The following is a 19089-nucleotide window of genomic DNA, read 5'->3' as shown; positions in this document are numbered from 1 at the left end:
GTCGCCGCTGCTCTGACTCGAGCTCCCTGGCGGAGCGCGGCGTCTCCGGAGTTGGCCACGGAGAATGAAGGAACTACGGGCGATCCCGAGCACCCAAAAAAGTCTCCTCTCTTCTCCCCACCTCCCACTCCGGGCACCACGTGACGGCTGCCGAGTTGGGGTGGGGGTGGTGAGCGGGGAAGGCTGGGACAGTCTTTTCACGTCCCACCCCCTTCCGCTCGCCCTCTCCTCCCGCCTCCGCGCGTCCCCGGGCCTGGGACGCCTAGAGGGGTAGAGAGAGCGTGTAGTTTTCCGAGGCCCGGAGGCTGGAGATCAGGGAACAGCGGGAGAAGGGCGCAGCAGGTGCCGCGGGGATCCGCCGGGCGCAGTCGGGCAGGACCTGGGAGGTGAGGTCGCAAGACTGCGTGCCCGTGGCCCTCCGCTTGCAAGGGCGCGCGCGCCCCCCACCCCTTCCCTGCGCCCCCGGGACTGGCAGGCTCCTCCGCCGCAGCGTCTCTCCGGCCTGCGGGACTGGGGCTGCGGGGCCCGAGGGGCGGGGCGCGCTCCAGTGCGCCTGGCAAAGTTGCACACCTGTAGGCCCTTTACAGTGTCCCATGCTGCCACGCCTTCTCTTCCTTCTAGAAGCCCCTTGGTCGTTACCGGGATTGGATTCAACTGCGGCGGGGTGGGCTGGGTGTGGTGGGGTCCGTGACCAGCTCCACGCGCTCTGCACTCGGTTTATCTGCCGCGCACACCGCTGAAGGGTGCGGTGACACCGCCCTCGTAGCCTAGCCCAGGAGAGGGCCACCCCGGGGAAACCTAGATGAGCTCCCACTAGAAAGCAAATCGGGGTGAAGACGGGAGTTGCTCTACTCCATCCCGTTTCTCGAAAAGACCAGGCAGCTACCTCTGACTTCCCTCCTAGCCACGGGTAATTAGCATATACACCCGCGTCCTCGCGTGTACCTTGCCTTCCCAGCCCAGGACTCAGTTGCTGGCTGAATCCCGCACGTCGATTCCTCCTTTCTCGACCGAGCGACCCACCTGCAGTGCCCGCGGGACTACATCTGCCGCCCTGACCGCCGAGCCCTGCAGCAGGTGGTGCGGGGGCCCGCCGGCCCGCCCGCCGGGAGCGCCTCGGAGCCCCCGCCCCCAGTCCCGCTCGCTGGCTCCCCCGAGTCCCTAGGGAGCATCCACTTCTGTGAAAAGGGCTTCACAAGCTTTGTCCCTCTCAACCTCGGGTCTGCTCTAGGAGGAAGCTCTCTCAGGCCGAGATGCTGATCATATATTTGCCTGTCCTGCCAGCAGAGCGGGTCTGGAAATGCGCTTAAACGGCTTTCTTGTAATTCCTCTGCAGAGATCGTTCCCTATCTGCCTCGGGCCCCCTCTCTCCCTTTGCTCACCTCTTCCTCTCATTTCTAGTTGGTTAACCCCCTCGGGGAGATAAAACTGCTTTGACCATTACTGGCTAGCTTGCAGACTCCGATCTTACTACTGGCTGAATTACTCTTTCTGGAACTATAAGGCATTTGCTTATTAGTCTGTTTCTTCTGGGAACTCGTAGGTAGAGCACGTGTGAGATTTAAACAACTAATTGGCTCAAAGGGTCCTTGAATAAGGTTTTTTAAGCTTTCAGTGCGTGCCATTGTGATATGACGTTTATTTAGCAATGAAACAAAAGAATCTGAAAAAGTTTGAAAGACACAATTTTAAGACAACAAAATTCAAATGTAACAAATTGCACAAATTAACCAAATAACACTGATCATACAAAACTCTTTAAAGAAACAAGTGTGTACTAAAGTATCCATAGATCCTAAAAATATTTCTTATGCCTAGTTTACAAGCTCCTGTACAAAAGCAATTATAAATAGTTCACATCTAGAAAAAATACACAGTAACCTTTAAAATAGAATTTATCCTTACATATAAACAGCCTTTGTAGAAAAAAAGGATATTAAAAGTAAGCATTTTTCATAGCACCAATCATCTTATTTTTTACAAAGTGAACATTGCAAATAGGAATCTGCTTTTATTTATAGATTGATCAGATTTTAATCAAAAGAGCAGGAAGATAAAAATCAACAAATAATGTTGAGAATCACAGAGAACCACTAAGTAGAAGCGGGTGTAAGGAAATGATTGGAGGGAAAATAGAACTACATCATTTCTGATACATATCACTTCTGATCAGTGTCGCACTTGAGTTCCTTTACAGTTTTCAATAGAAGCAGGATAACACTTCTTGCTAGAACCTGAATCTTTCTGTCAACAACTTGGAATTTGCACTAGAATTAAAGTTTCTATCAAACTGAGATTATGAGAGGGAGATGACAACAGCCCTCTGTTTTTCTGCCAGGCCCTGTTTTCGTTTTACAGAGTGTACCCACAATCTGAGGACTAAGACAGTGACCTAAACAAAAAGTTGATTTGGAATTTTTAAAAAATATATTATCAACTTCTAAGACTTAGGACATCATTTCAAGAGCATGGCACTGATTCAATTTATTGCTGGCATTTTTTTTTTTTTTTTTTGCTACAAATATAATTTCTTTTTCAAGAAAATTTACAACTTCTGTACAAGTATTCAAAAAAAAAAAAAGTGCAAAATTAAGACTTCTGAATCCTGGGTGTGTTTACTTTTAATCCTTGTGGAACACAACAAATAGAATCGATCTTTATTGCCCTGTCAGGGAAGTAAGCTCAGTGGGCTGCTGGCTCCGAGTCTGACGGCGTAGGCTCTGGTACTGCGATCCTTCATGTGTTGTCATCTCTACCTGCCCGGCTCCTCCCACCCCTGTTCCTTAAGTGCTCCATTTCCAGCTCACTTTATACATCGTTTGAACCCTGACTTGCACAGGAAGAGAAGCTATCATATAAAGAATCACTCAAAGATTCCAGGTGGTCCACCCCAGGCCTATCGGAGCTACTCAAAGAGGCCTCTTCAGTTTTCTCTTTTTCTTCCTTTTGTCCTTCAACCTTGTTCAGAGAGTTCTTCTCCTTTCCTAATAAGATCACAGTATTGCCGTTATATTTATTGAATGACTCCAGGGAAATTTTGCATAATCTGTTCTCAGGATCTTCTCTTGTTTCTTCAACTTGTTTCAATTTCTGCAATAAAAAGAGGAAAATATTAGAAACATATTTCTTTGCAAAATCAAGTTATTCTAGCCAATATTCAATTATTGTCGGTATAAAGCACAATTTAAAAGGATAGAAGGAACCTACAAGTCTTTTAACAAATCTTCTAGTATAATTTAATGTAATAATAAAACCAATTTTACGGATAAATCAAGACTTTAATCATTTTACTGAGATAAATAGGTCCCAATTTGCAAATCATTTAAGTGCCACTTAATTTCATTTTAAATGGATCCATCTGAAATTTGTTCAGGTAAAGTGTCTTCTTTTTCTTAAAGTTTCAAACGCCTTTCTTTTCCTAAATATTTAGTTGTCCTATGTCTAAATATGGATAGGGATTGAATTGCAGCCAGAAATGACAGTTCTATGTTAAGAAAAAAGGGCATACAATCCTTTAAATTGTCACACAATTTAAGTCCACGTTAAATTTGTCAGAAGCATTGTCACGTGTGTATTTTGTCTGCTCACAAGTCTTATGCTATTGGAAAGAGATCTTGGGTCTGAGGGGATAGACTCTTCAAGGCCCAAGGGCTTAAAAATCATATGAACAGTTCTGCACCCCAGTAACCTCTCCTCCAGGAGGTTCTAGTAAAACCGATTTAAACAGGGGTACTTATAGGCTGGTAGTCTCTGGGACTTCATAAAACAGTGCAGTCATATTTGATAATTATTGTAGGTGAACTCTGTAAATGTGAATATATTCAGTTGCTTAAGTAGTTCCTGAGGTCCAAGGTGACCGGAGGCATAGATACCAAAACTGACAAATGTGGAAGTATTAAAGCCATGACCACATCTCTCATCTCCTTTTCCTCTTTCAGGCAAAAATTCCATCGAAACGCAAGGAGGACACAGAAACAGGCCTTGGAGATAATAACAGTAGCTACCATTTATTAAGCATCCACCATGTAAAAGACACTGACAGTACTTTATCTGTAAGCCTTTCCCTCCACCCCCCAACAAACCTGTAAGTTACAACTCTTTGCGACCCCACAGACTGTAGCCCACCAGGCTCCTCATCCATGGAATTCTCCAGGCAAGAATACTGGAGTGGGTAGCCATTCCCTCTCCAGGAGGCCTTCCCAGACCCAGGCACCAAACCTGCATCTCCTGCATTGCCTGCAGCTTCTTTACTGTCTGAGCCCCCAGGGAAGCCGGCAAGATACACATCTCCACTTTACTGAGGAGGAAAACAAGGCTCGGATTGGCAGGGTTACCTGCCCAAGGTGGCCCAGCAAGTGATGGAGAACAGGATTGGAATTCCTGTCTGGCAGCCTCCCATGCTCTTGTAATAAAGGACAAGGTGTCCGGTGTGGGTTTTTTTTTGTTGTTGTCATTTTGCCACCCAAACATGCCAAACCATCTCAATTGCTCCTGTCAGAGGCCCTAACAAGGCAGTTCTACTCCCCACCCCCCCCCCCCCCCCAACATTGCTATGATGGATGTCGAAGGTACAGTGAGGAAACTGTATTTGGATCTGGGGAAAAGCGGACACAGTCAAAGCCTGTGAATTCTCACATGCTAAATATTTAACTTGTTCTTGTTGTTGCACAGTTGATCAGTCGTGTCTGACTCTTCTGCAACCCCACGGACTGTGGCCCACCAGGCTCCTCGTCCATGGCACTCTCCAGGTAAGAACACTGGAGTGGGCTGCTCTTTCTTTCTCCAGGGGCTCTTCCTGACCCAGGGATCAAACCTGTGTCACTTAGCATTGGCAGGCAATTCTTTACCACTGAGCCTCCTGGGAAGTCCGTTAATATTTAATAGAAAGAGAAAAGAAAAGGACACAGAAGTGGATGTGACTCTGGTGTCCCTAGACCAGGCTCAGACAGCATCTGTCTCTCTGCTGTGGGAAATGGCGTAATTCAGTGGGAATATTTGAAAATCATCCTTGAAGTGGTGTTTATTTCATTATACTATTAACACAGGAGCACTATTCACAGAGCTAATTTTCAATGAAATGGCTACCTCGAGAGCAGAGATGGGCTGATGAAGAGATTCCTAGGTGATTACAGAAAAGTGGCCCCATCATTAGGAACAACTTCATGCAGCAGCCCGTTTTCATGCTGTGCCAATTTTAAGCATTCTTTTAAAAGCAATTATAAAGTACAATGTGAAAAATACATGGAGGGGGTAGAAAAACTTTGCTTATACTCAATATAGGTAAATAGAGGGCAGTCAATGTAATTTTCTCCTCACCTGAATATCTTCTCCCTTTTTTCTTTATTCAAGAACCACAATTCTTTTTCTTGCCTATTTCTGGTCATTGTGGATCTCAAATTCATTCAATAAACACTCACTAGAGAAGCTATTGTGAGGCAGGTGGAAGCTTTTGGTGCTGAGGATACATAGCTGAATAAAATTGCAGGCTTCCGTGGTGGCTCAGACAGTAAAGAATCTACCTGCAATGCAGGAGACCCAGGTTTGAGTCCTGGGTTGAGAAGATCCCCTGGAGAAGGACACAGAAACCCACTTCAGTATTCTTGCCTGAAAATCCCATGGACAGAGGAGCCTGTACAGACCATGGGGTCACAAAAGAGTCAGACACAACTTAGTAACTAAACAAGAAGGAAAGGGTTATTTACATGAAAACACCCACTGTTTACGGGACAGAAACAGTGCATCTTATTTTCTAAATGCTTCCCACTTGTAGGTTTGGTTCTTTCAATTATGACAAAAGCCTACACTGGCCGAGGAGGCAATGGAAATAAAGGAATGGCTCACTATAAAATCACATGCCTTCTTGGTCTTCCATTTGTTTTCACAGTTTTGATGAGGGGTGGGTACCAAATATTCTGGACTATAAGAACATCATCAGTGCAAGAGTGACAGGGAGGACACACTGACCTTTGACCTTGGTGTTGGGGAGCTGTAGGGGCTGGTGAGGACTGTGGTCAGCTCAAGAGCATGTGCCTCAGCTAAAGGCAGGAGCAGCTACTCAGATCTAGCTCATTGGTGCTGTGCAGGAACATGAGTCCAGATTGGGTCCAGATCTTTGATTTTTAAAGTTAAGGGCACAATATTTGCTTGTATTTAAAGTTCTCTGATTTTAATTATTTGCTTAGATTAAGAAAAAAACAAAACAACAAAACCCCCACTGCATATGTCAGGTAGTAATCTTTGCGGTGTTTGGACTCCTGAGCTAGTGACTTTGTTTCACAGGTAATAGCTGACCCCTCATTCTCCTTCTCTCACAACCTAAAAATCTAGCCCAATGCTAATCATCAGCAGATGCTCGATGGAGACTGGAAGATGGATTCAGCTCTCTCTAGCATCAGCAGAATTTCAGCTGCTGGCTTTGGTTTCTCCAGTGGTCCTGCCAGCTAAGAATAAAAACAGTGAAGTAGCTTACTTTCCTTCCTTGAATTAGAAGTATACCCAGCCAGCCTCAACATTGTCTTGTCAGATCTCAGGTATGTTAATTTTGAAGTCACAAAACATTTAAATTTAAAACATAAGGAGGGATTGAGGTCCAATGGGACTGTGCTTAGGATGGATCTGTTGAATGGTAACAAAATAGTGAAACAGAACAGGACCCTTTGGTCCAAACTCCCCTCCCCAATGTCCTCTTTTGTCTGTAGAAAAATTTTAGCCAAAGGATAAGTTTAATTAAAGAAATGAGAAAATCCAGAAGCAAAGGAAAACAATCAAACAAAACCATAATAGTTTAGTCAGTAAGCAAAGTTAAAACCCTTTAGTTCTTTCTCAAGGGCTATAGATAATATTCTGAGCCATATAATACCGCCATATCTGAACTGTCTTATAGATACTGAAACCGCTATTTGGTGGAAGAAGTTAACTGCATGATGACTAGACTCTAGCCAGGACATAAACTGGCTTCAAAAAATGGGAACAAGCTGACCCTGGAACTGAAGACTGACTGTACATAAAACAACCAAGATGATGCTTATAAGACCACCCCATGACCAATTTCAAAATGCCTGTCAGAGCTGCCTGTGTTGATTCTGCATGTAGCCCCCTCCCTCTGCCTATAAATGCTCTAGCCCACAGATGGTCTGGGGGGGTGGGGGAGTGGGACGGAGTTGGCCTATGGACAGGAGTCTGCCACAGCCACCCCCCTCACCCTCCGTAGGCTGCTAATCTCCAAAATAAAGCAAACTATCCTTTCCACCAGCCTTGCCTCTTTATTGGCTTTAGAGCAGTGGGCAGCTGGACTTCCATTTCGGTAACAATAGTGCACATCCATTGGTAACAAATGCATGTGAAGGTGCTTTGAAAACTAATTATGGTAATAACAGTATTTAATTAAGTGTCCCTGATCCTGCAAAGATTGAAGGCAGGAGGAGAAGGGGATGACAGAGTGTGAGATGGCTGGATGGTATCACTTCACCAAATCAATGGACCTGAGTTTGAGCAGGCTCCGGGAGATGGGAAGACAGGGGGGTCTGGCATGCTGCAGTCCACGGGGTCGCAAAGAGTGGAGCACAACTGAGTGACTTAACAAAAACAGGAACAACAATTAAGTGCCTGCTTTGGACAGACGCTTGGCTAAGCACATTGCATGGATTATCTGTTTTCATCCTCCCATCAGTACTATGGCATAAGGTATCATTGTTCTCCCGGTTCACAAGCAATCGAGGCTAGAGAAAGTAACTTGTTTAAGGTTATGGAGCAATACCTGGTGGGATCTGGATTTGGACCCAGGCAGTCTGCCTGCAGAGTCCAAGCTCTTAACACCTATCCTGGAAAAGAACTTCACATCTATCAGCCCATATTACCTTTAAAGGGAGCATCTGAAATAAGAATCACACAGCAAAAGTGCTAGTATTAATAACAAACCTAGTAAAGATTCCTGATGAAGACGGCATGGGTTCCACATAACACTGTCATTTCCTTTGTATAGTTTCCATCATAGAAATTACGATAAAATTAATATACTACACTTGCCACCTATAGGTGGCAACAGTTGTACGGTTCACTTTTTGGTGGGGCTTTTCACTGTACTTGGGAACAAAAGTTGGGCTAAAAAGGGTGAGACTATATTTTCAAGTTTAAAGTAGTTTTGCTTATTCCTAAATATTTTCCTGTCCTTTGTGTAACGACATTATTAACATTCAAGCACAAAGTAGATAGTGTCATATTCTCCAGAAATCCCTTGGTAATTATCCCTTAACTAATTTGATTCCTTTTAGTCAAATAATCAATCAAATCAACTACTAGGTGAATAATCATGTGGTCCTGATTCTCAGAGAGAGTTTCGTAGAAGAGGGGGCTCTTGGAATGCTTTTGAAGTATACTAAGTAAGAAGGAGGGCATTCCAAGAAGTTTCCATTTCATGTGCCCCCACCACATCTGTAGATATTCCATTGTCTCTCTTGGGTCTAGCAGTTGCCCAGATAATCTGTCTCTTGCCTTTTTAGATTCTGTAATGGACAGAATCACTTAAAACACAGAAACACGGAGCTATGCCTGTCCCAAGGGGTTCAAAGAATTCCGTGGACAGAGGGGTCGCAGAGTCGAGCACGACTGAATGACGAGCACTGCCGTGGGCTATAAATAATGAGTAGCTTTTATTTCTAAAGAGCTTTCCCATCTATGATCTCACTTTGCTCTTACATCAGCCTGGAAGGGGAGGGAGGCTGGTGTCAGCTGTATTTTACATGGAGTATTTACGGAAACTGTGGTTCATACAAATTCAAATACAGGTGAAATTAGACCTGGAAACTTGGTTTCCTGATTTTCAAAACAGAAGCACATATCATCCCCCTCCCCCCCGCCCCCCGTCCCAACAGTCAACAATAATCACGAAGTAGAGAGTATGCCTAGAACCAACAACCTGAACACAGGGAGGAATAAAATAGAAAGTGGTATGTCCCCTTTTCATAAGGAAAAGAGGGGATAATATATAAGGTGATACAGAAAAACTGGAGTAAATATATGTATGATGAGATCGGCCTCAGAGAGAGACATGTTATCCGTATACAATCAGAAACTCAGCCCACAGCCAAGGAGAAATAAGTAGCAAATTCATGAAATAGCACAATGGATTAGTATTCTATGACGAAAGCTACTGTTTTGTTATTTCAAGTAAGTTTCCATCTGTTGATTATATATTGAAAATATTGGTCAGTATGTCTACTATAAAGTGTCAGGAGGAGATTCAGCTCTACTTGTGGAATTCAAACACAGCATCATTCCTCAGTTGGGCACTAACATTTGCCAAGAGAACTAGAGCTTTTAGCACAAATTAAACAGTACCTTTCTCAACAGATTTCTTATTTCTCTATTGCCATAATTATTCACTGACAATCAGTTCAACAAGACATAGGGTAAGAAAATAATAGCTACATATAGAAAGTGTTTTTACAATGTGTTTTACTATGTGCCAGGTACTGGGTTGACTGCAGTGCATGAATTCTTACACCGACCCTATGAGACAGTACTATTTTCATCTGCTTTAAACACCTGGGGAAACAGAGTAGAGAGGTTGAAATATTTAGCCACATACACATGGCTAATAAAAGGGAGTCAGGACTCAAGCAGCGAAGGCCTGACCACAGAACTTGGGTGGGCTCTGTGTGGAACTTGGGTTACCACCACAAGGCTGGGTATTTGGAAACCAGTGTTCATATCCTGGCATTGTTTTAAATAGCTGTGTGGCCCCGTTGAACCTTAGTTTCTTTAAAAAAAATTTAAAGGATCTTCACAGTCTATAAAACTCCAAGACTCTAAAGTATTCTTAATCGTGCATCTTCTATGCATCCATTATTGGAATTTCAGGTAATACAATAAATAATTCTCTTCCCCACCTTTAGTTCTGAATGAACTGAAGAAAGAGACCAAAAAAAAAAGGCTGATGGAAGGTGAAAACATCAGCTTTATTATTGAGAAAGCCTCTAAGGAGAAAGAGGTTTTATCTTTAGAGAAGTGAGTTTCTTAGCAGTGGCCCTAGAAGTAGACAGACTTAGTAACTGGTAGTCCTGGGCTGGGGGCAAGTGACTTCTTCTAAAACCTAGAGCATGAAGGGAACAAATTATTACGTGTGCTTCTAACAGCCAGCATGGCTTGAGAGGGAGGATGCAGACAGCAGGAGGTAGACTTAAGCTTTCCCATTCCCTTTCTAAACTTGCTATTTTTTTTTTTAATTGAAATATAGTTAATTTATAGTGTGGCATTAGTTTCAAGTGTATGGCCAAGTGACTTTTATATATATATATATATATATATATATATATATATATACATTTTATCTATCTATTCTTTTTCAGATTCTTTTCTCATATAGGTTATTACAGACTATTGAGTAGAGTTCCCCAGGCTATATATCCTGGTTGTTAATCTATTTTATGAGGAGGGCATGGCAACTCACTTCAGTATTCTTGCCTGAAGAACCCCATGGACAGAGGAGCCTGGCAGGCTACAGTCCATAGGGTTGCAAAGACTCAGACACAACTGAAGCAACTTAGCAAAAAAAAGCAAAAAATATCTATTTTATATATAGAAGTGTGCATCTGTTAATTTGTTATTTAAACAAGCTATTCATCTTTCTCCTGAGGAGAAGTGACTGAATGGAGGAGGTTAGAGACATTAGGAATGTTATCCTGGAGAACTCCTGCCACATGGAAAGAAACACCTCCCCAAAATGGGGAAGAAGTGTCACTGCCACGGTCCCACCATCACCCCACATTTCTCATTATGTGTGATGATGCAGATTTTAACTAAAGAATCATATGTGCGCTGGGGCCAAGAAGATGAAAAATTTGGAGACTGCAGAGAGTTGGTTTGGGCAGAGAGCATTTTTCATGGGTGAAGCAGTAGGAGGGAGGGGATTTAGCAGATGTGATAAACAGGTGATGGATCAAACAGAGGAGATGGTTGGCTAATCCTGAGCTTCGAGTTGAAGTGGAAGGTGTGATTTCCCCTATCCCTTTCCTGATGAGCAAATCTTGGGCACTAGGAAGATGATTATGTGTTACATCCCTGTGGGAATGGGGAGGAGGTATTTTAATACTGGGTCTCTTAGTTGAAGATTTGTGCATATTCAAAGTCTCTGTTAAGTGATGTTTGCTGGGGGCAGGCCAGCCTCAAGGGAAACCTTGCAGCTGAAGTCATTTTTCTCAGAGGCACAGTTAATCTCTTCTTTAATACCACCTCTTTCTGTATTCCTGGTAGAGCTGCTTCCTGAATGAGAGGTAAAAATAGACAGTGACCTTTGGTGAACATGGAAGACCCTCCAGACTCTTCTTGAGAGTTGTAGTGGTGACCCGGTTAACCTGGTCAAACTCCAACTTGGATAATTACTTTCTCTCGGTGTTCAGTTCCCTCTATTACCTCAACCAGACACTTTACTCTTTGCTTGCCCTTCTGAAAAATTAATGTGCCGGATCAGTGTTAGAGAACCATTCTCTCTCTCCACCCACCCACACACCAGGAGACATGAGTCAGCACTCGGGGGCACTCATTCCTTACTGGGGTCCTGAAGAGTCTTCAGTATCTCCAGGGCAAACTGGTTTTATTAGGTGAAAGAGGACTTTTCGGCTGAGATGTGCTTTTATGAGTATAGTATTAACTGTATCACTGTTCTTTATCATGATCAATGACTTCCAGTGACCTCTGTTAGAACCCCTGAACTCAGAGAGGAAAAGTGAGCTTACTTTTTTGGGGGGGGGGGGGAATAAAAGCAAGCAGAGAGACGTGCACTAGGAAGCTTAGTTAGGGTTGTTAGAAAATAATATATCTTGTAGAAAAGAAAAGAACTCAGCTTGGAGATAAACAGTGGCTACCAAGGACTTTTAGAGACCAGATCAAAAGGATGGAAAGAAAGTGAAGTTATTTCATCAAAGAGACGGGAAATGTTCCCACACATGGAAAATGGGGAAGATGTGGGATCAGGTCCCTCAGTAGGAAGAGAAAAAAAGGAATATAGAGAAAATCACAGACTTTGTCTATGGCAGAGAAAGGCATCTGGGAAAAGGAAAGGCGTATAATCACAAGTTTGGGCAAAATGATTATATCAACATGCAAAGGACACATTTCGTGATTTCTCTAACATTAGTGCCCTGACTTGAAATGCCCATTTGAAACCTTGTATTTTTTTATTTTTGTTTTCTAGGAGGTGGGTGGATCCACAAATTTAATTTAAAATACAGGTTAATCACCTGAATTAATATATCAGATTTGATCACTATTGGTCAGTTTCTCCAAAAGTGAAATTTGCCCTGTTTCATAGTGACTTCTTGAGAGTTGGGAAATAAGCCAGCTCATTGACAGCAGTTTGTATAATTAACTAAACAGAACATTCTTAGCCATGTTGTTAAATTTATTTTTCTTCTTCCAGGACAATACTATTAACTAAAATGTTTATTTAGGAATGAGAACTGAGCAGGTTCTGGGTTGGAACTTCTGAATCTGTTTAACTTAGTGTCAGGTTAATGATTCCAGCCGATGAGAGAGAGGGCATCAAACCTCTGGCCTTTCATTTATAGGCACCATTATGGATAAAAATAAATTTATATGCTACTCACTTGCCTTAAAATATTGATTAGACTTTTTTCTCTGACTAACCTTTCCATCATTTTATGTCTTAAACAGTGTACCTATTTGTCCAGTGAGCTGGGCCATGACTGGCTTAGATGAGGGTGTATTTGTAGAGTAAAGAGCCCATGAACTTTGTCAGAGGAAAACACAGCATGAAGGCACCAGTTGTATATTCCAGAAGAATAATGCTATGTTTTCACCTTGGAGTAATAGACTTTGAGCTACTCTTTCAAGAAAAAAAACACAAAAAACCACTTTTTTCGGGGGGTGGGAATCAGATGAACATTAAAAAAAGGTCATACTATTTTTTTTTTCATGGATGTTCTCCTTCCAAAGAAACATCTCCAAAACCACCATCATCACAGACATCATAAAAATGCACCTGAAAGTGCTGAGTTTTTATTATGAAGTATTAGAAGGACTGATGCTGAAGCTCAAGCTCCAATACTCCAGCCACCTGATGCAAAGAGCAGACTCATTGGAAGAGACCCTGACGCTGGGAAAGATTGAGGGCAGGAGGAGAAGGGGGCAACAGAAGATGAGGTGGTTGGATGGCATCACCGACTCCATGGACATAAACTTGGGCAAACTCCGGGAGATAGTGAGGGACAGGGGAGTCAGTCATGCTGCAGTCTGTGGGGTCGCAAAGAGTCGGAGACAACTTGGCGACCGAACAACAACCAAAATGCTATGAGGGTTAAAACCAGGGGAAAACATTCTGCATTTTGCATTACTCATTAGCCTACAAACAATTAGGCAACCTGGAAGTATTTCTAACACAAGTTGGTAGAGCATCTGGGAGTCACAGTGCACTGTGGTACACAATCTATCTAGGTGGTTCGCAACAGCCATGGAATCCAGGGAGACTTAGCACTAAGGGTCACCCAGAGGCAGACTGATACTTGTGGATGGAAGAATGTTACCTCTACTCAGGTTTAAGCTATTCATCTCCCAATGCAATTTCTATTTCAGTTCTAGCGCCCGTCAGCCTTTGCTTTAGATAAAGCTATCTCCCAAGGATGTTTGACATAGCGAATCCTGAGTGTCAGAGCAACTCAGAATCAGTACCAGTTTACTGATCCTTCTTCTCAAGAGAAGATTTCTTGGAATTGTTCTAAAGACTTAGAAACATTAAGCTGTATATTGTGTTGCACATCATTGTAAGATGTTCTTATTCCTCATTACCCAGTAAGCACCAGGGGTTCTAAAATGGAAGGATGTGTTAGGTGGGAGAATGCCAACGGGAATCCACATTTGATCAGGCTCCATCCTTTGCTCTGCCACAGCACGGCAGTGATAATCCCTGTGTCAACTCTGGACCTGGATTTACTAAATATTTAAGTAGGGATTTGCTGCTCCTGCAACATCATTTATTCATTCAAGAGATGTTTGCTGAGCACCTTTCATGTACTGGGTGGTACTCTAAATACTGGAGATGTCAGAGGTGCCTGAGGCAAAGTTACCGTTCACATGGAAGGAGCGTGCTAAAGATCTTCTAATATGATGTCAACAGAGAACAAAACTTCAGACATATTAGGAGATGAATCCCTGAGAACTCTGTGAGTAGGCTAACCAGCCTAATATTTGGTCTTATGGGCTTGCCTGGCTCAGAGGGTAAAGAATCTGCCTGCAATGTGGGAGACCCAGGTTCGATCCCTGGGTCAGGAAGATCCCCTGGAGAAGGAAATGGCAACCTATTCCAGTATTCCTGCCTGGATAATTCCATGGACAGAGGAGCCTGGAAGGCTACAGTCCATGGGGTTGCAAAGAGTTGGACATAACTGAGTGACTAACACTGATTTTGTCTGATAATGGCATTTAGAACACAAACATCCTGACAAACTCAAAGTTCTGACTGTATCCCTTTACCCTAATCCTAATTTTTAAATAATTCCTTAACTTGCTTATCTTCTTTTGATCTTTTTCCATTTTTAATCTTTAAGATCATTCAAGCTAATGTTTTCCAGAGGTTAACTAATAACTATTTACATTCACCTTTCTTAATCTTTCTGGGTTTAGTTATCCCCTAAATTTAACAAGCTTAAGTTGGATTTTTTCTCTTTTTCTCTAATTCCATATCATTTTTAATACTATGGTATGGGCCTAACAGAAGTAGAAGATATTAAGAAGAGGTGGCAAGAATACACAGAAGAACTGTACAAAAAAGATCTTCACGACCCAGATAATCACGATGGTGTGATCACTCACCTAGAGCCAGACATCCTGGAATGTGAAGTCAAGTGGGCCTTAGAAAGCATCACTATGAACAAAGCTAGTGGACGTGATGGAATTCCAGTTGAGCTATTTCAAATCCTGAAAGATGATGCTGTGAAAGTGCTGCACTCAATATGCCAGCATATTTGGAAAACTCAGCAGTGGCCATAGGACTGGAAAAGGTCTGTTTTCATTCCAATCCCCAAAAAAGGCAATCCCAAAGAATGCTCAAACTACTGCACAATTGCACTCATCTCACATGCTAGTAATGCTCAAAATTCTCCAAACCAGGCTTCAGCAATACGTGAACCATGAAATTCCAGATGTGCAAGCTGGTTTTAGAAAAGGCAGAGGAACCAGAGATCAAATTGCCAACATCTGCTGGATCATGGAAAAAGCAAGAGAGTTCCAGAAAAACATCTATCTCTGCTTTATTGACTATGCCAAAGCCTTTGACTGTGTGGATCACAATAAACTGTGGAAAATTCTGAAAGAGATGGGAATACCAGACCACCTGACCTGCCTCTTGAGAAACCTGTATGCAGGTCAGGAAGCAACAGTTAGAATTGGACATGGAACAATAGACTGGTTCCAAATAGGAAAAGGAGTACCTCAAGGCTGTATATTGTCACCTTGCTCATTTAGCTTATATACAGAGTACATCATGAGAAACGCTGGGCTGGAAGAAGCACAAGCTGGAATCAAGATTGCTGGGAGAAATATCAATAACCTCAGATATACAGATGACACCACCCTTATGGCAGAAAGTGAAGAGGAACTAAAAAGCCTCTTGATGAAAGTGAAAGAGGAGAGTGAAAAAGTTGGCTTAAAGCTCAACATTCAGAAAACTAAGATCATGGCATCTGGTCCCATCACTTCATGGGAAATAGATGGGGAAACAGTGGAAACAGTGTCAGACTTTATTTTTGGGGGCTCCAAAATCACTGCAGATGGTGATTGCAGCCATGAAATTAAAAGACGTTTACTCCTTGGAAGGAAAGTTATGACCAACCTAGATAACATATTAAAAAGCAGAGACATTACTTTGCCAACAAAGGTCTGTCTAGTCAAGGGTACAGTTTTTCCAGTGGTCATGTATGGATGTGAGAGTTGGACTGTGAAGAAAGCTGAGCACTGAAAAATTGATGCTTTTGAACTGTGGTGTTGGAGAAGACTCTTGAGAGTCCCTTGGACTGCAAGGAGATCCAACCAGTCCATCCTAAAGTAAATCAGTCCTGGGTGTTCACTGGAAGGACTGATGCTGAAGTTGAAACTCCAGTACTTTGGCCACCTCATGTGAAGAGTTGACTGACTGGAAAAGACACTGATGCTGGGAGGGATTGGGGGCAGGTGGAGAAGGGTACGACAGAGGATGAGATGGCTGGATGGCATCACCAACTTGAGGGACACGAGTTTGAGTAAACTCCGGGAGTTGGTGATGGACAGGGAGGTCTGGTGTGCTGTGATTCATGGGGTCGCAAAGAGTCGGACACGACTGAGCGACTGAACTGAACTGAACTGAACATTTTATAACTTGATCCTTTCCTCTCTTTTTTATTCACATCTGCTGGTTTTGTTTCTCCAGTACCTCGTCCACAGGGGTCTTTCTATGAATTCCTGGCCTAAGTGGCCAAATTACCCATTTCAATCTTGAACTTATATTCATTCTATTATATAGTTTCTTTTCATATCCATGTCCTGCTTCTCAATTGGATGACACACTTCTGGAAGCCAGGCATTAAATTTGGTTCTTCTTTCATCTTCTGATTCTGACCCAATATTTTATGTGTTGGAGTTGCTATTGATTGCATATCAATGAACAAAGTCACTATCAGGTCTATTTTCAATACATAATTCCATTTCAGAGCTCATAGACTTGTCTCAGTTTTCAAAATGTCTACTTTTCCATGATGAAGATACATGTAAAATAAGATCATTTCTGATGTTCATCTGGGCTGTGAAAGCCACACTGCTTTCCAGTCCCGGACACACTAGCAGAAGCACTGTTGTTGTTTAGTCACTAAATCATGTCTGACTCTTTTGTGACCTCATTGACTGTAGCCCATCAGGCTCCTCTGTCCATGAAATTTCCCAGGCAAGAATACTGGAGTGGATTGCCATTTCCTTCTCCAGGGTATCTACCTGATTCAGGGATCAGGTCTGAGTCTCCTACACTGACAAGCGAGTTCTCTACCAATGAACCACATGGTTTCTGGGATTCCAGGATAGTCTCATAAAAACCAGGATGGCCCTTAGATTAATGGATGCCTGACTACCATCTGCTTCAGCAAAAGCAATTTCCCTTCTCTGGCAAGAGCAGAGACCAGTGGGCTCACATCCCTCGGCCACCATGGTCGGGCAGCTCTGCTGAGCATCCTGGGCCTTCTTCTGTGCCTCCAGGTGGGCCTGGCCTGTGGCTGGGTGAAGCAGAAGCTGCCATCGCTTCCTGGAAATTCAGGAGCAAGAGCCAAGACCATAAGCTTGTATCTTGGGGTGTGATGTTATTGAAAAGATCAGGCCTGTGATAAATGGCACCAACGCTGACTCTACCCTTTTATTAAAGTGTGTCCTTCAACCAGCAAGTGCAGTCTTTCCTGGCCTAAGCCAGTCCCAGAAAGCTGCTTAAATTCAGATTTCTATCTCCTGAAGACAGGGAAAGCTGGGTGATGCGTTTTGGTGCTTTAAGTGAAAGTGTAAACAGGACAATGATGACATTCTTAGAGACATCAATAAGACTATCTGGGTGATAAACCCACAAATATTACTGAGTGTGTGAAATCAAGAAATGAAACTGTAAGGAGATTAAATTGCAGCCAACTTTGGACAACATTCCAGTACCCTGCAGCATCCACGTGCTTTTTTATTCTCTCCCTGCCACCAGTAATATATTCAACTGGCAAACTGACTCTTGCTTTATAAAAGGGATTCTCTTCATGAACCACCTAGGCTGGCTTAACCTTACAAGGCTTACATCACCGATCCACTACAATAAAAACAAACTTTATTTTTGTCTCACATGCCCAGAACAATGTAACGTTTAAATTAATGTAGAACTGAAAGGCGCCTTGCTCCAAGTGAAGTACGCCTGCCCACCACGGCTGTGTAAACACAACTCGATTGCTAGGAGAATTAAAGATGGGTCAACAAAAATCAATAGCTAATTGTGTAACTCAGGGTCTTTCATTTCAGATCTAATCTGGAAAGAAGGTCCAGGAGATGGCTGCTTTTGATTTTCTTAAAATATTATTTCAAGCCTTTCTGTCAGGCAAAGGAGCTCACAGGGTCTTTGCATCATTTCCATAAGTTATTTGGCTTATGAGTAGTCAAGGTCATATTGATCGCTTAGCTTCTCCAGTTTTCATTTTAAAAGTCAGTATCTTTATCAGTCAAGCTGCCTCATTCTGGGTATCTGGCTGGCAATGATGCCAAACAAACTTTATTTCAAAAATAACCCAACACAATAGGTGTCTTGGTACCAGACATGTTGTATAAGTTGGCTTATAAACCACCTTTTGGTCTATTTGATTACACTATCCTTTGCAGTTAAATAGCTACACAACCACCCCATCCCCCATCAGCAAAATACACTGTGCTCTGAAGATGCACAATTTTATGTGTCACAGCAAGACATGTAAGGTCGAGTTGAGCCCATATAGATGGGTATACTATCTGTTCTGACATTCCCAAAGGGACCAGGGGGAGGGGGAGCTGTTTGAATAGAATCTAAAAAAACTTCTTCCAATCTCATTAGCTCCAACTGATGAGATGGGAAGGAGGGCAGGCAGGCCTCCTTTGCGAAGGGAATAGTATAATAGCATCCAGAAGACCATGGGGGTAACAGATGGACTGCCTTGACCCCAGTTATATTACAGCAGAGCTAAAAATGTAATGTTTGAACTCCTTTTCCCTTTAAAATGCAACCTTTCATATAATAAGTTAAGCTGTACTCTCTCTTACATGTTGTTAGAAGCCTTCATCCATTTTGGGGACTGAAGGCAAAATAATTCTTGAAATAATGAATCATTTTTCTTTTGCCAGCTTTTCCAGAAATCCCATGATTATTTTACTGTTGCAGACAATGACCTTCTCAAAGGAGGCCTATCAAACACTCAAGATAAATAATGAGAGGGTCTCTTTCTCCTGCCTCAAGGGGAAAAAAAAGGTGCAGAGAAGGAAAATGTTTGTGATAGCTCTAAGATGTTCATCCTAGGATGGGCAGCAGCGTGCTTCAAGTGCAAAGGAGCAGCACATGTGTTTACG

At 42.8% G+C, this 19089-nt stretch overlaps 1 protein-coding gene and 1 long non-coding RNA gene across 2 annotated transcripts in view; one reads left to right on the top strand and one right to left on the bottom strand.

The window, feature by feature from the left end:
• Nucleotides 1–297: 297 nt before the first annotated feature.
• On the top strand, nucleotides 298–4430 carry LOC133050981 (uncharacterized). Its single transcript, XR_009691747.1, has 2 exons — nucleotides 298–386; nucleotides 3939–4430. It is a non-coding gene; the product is annotated as an uncharacterized LOC133050981 (long non-coding RNA).
• NCKAP5 (NCK associated protein 5) overlaps nucleotides 3020–19089 on the bottom strand; it is a 1007389-nt gene continuing 991319 nt past the window's right edge. Inside the window, exon 18 of the mRNA XM_061135363.1 lies at nucleotides 3020–3090. Coding sequence (XP_060991346.1) covers nucleotides 3084–3090 — 7 coding nt within the window. The 3' untranslated portion in view covers nucleotides 3020–3083. The remainder of the gene's footprint in view (nucleotides 3091–19089) is intronic.

This window comes from Dama dama, chromosome 33, assembly GCF_033118175.1.
Source record: "Dama dama isolate Ldn47 chromosome 33, ASM3311817v1, whole genome shotgun sequence".
In the NCBI taxonomy this organism is placed as follows: domain Eukaryota; kingdom Metazoa; phylum Chordata; class Mammalia; order Artiodactyla; family Cervidae; genus Dama; species Dama dama.
Note: the sequence above shows the minus strand (reverse complement) of the source record. Positions and strands in the feature narration are given on the sequence as shown.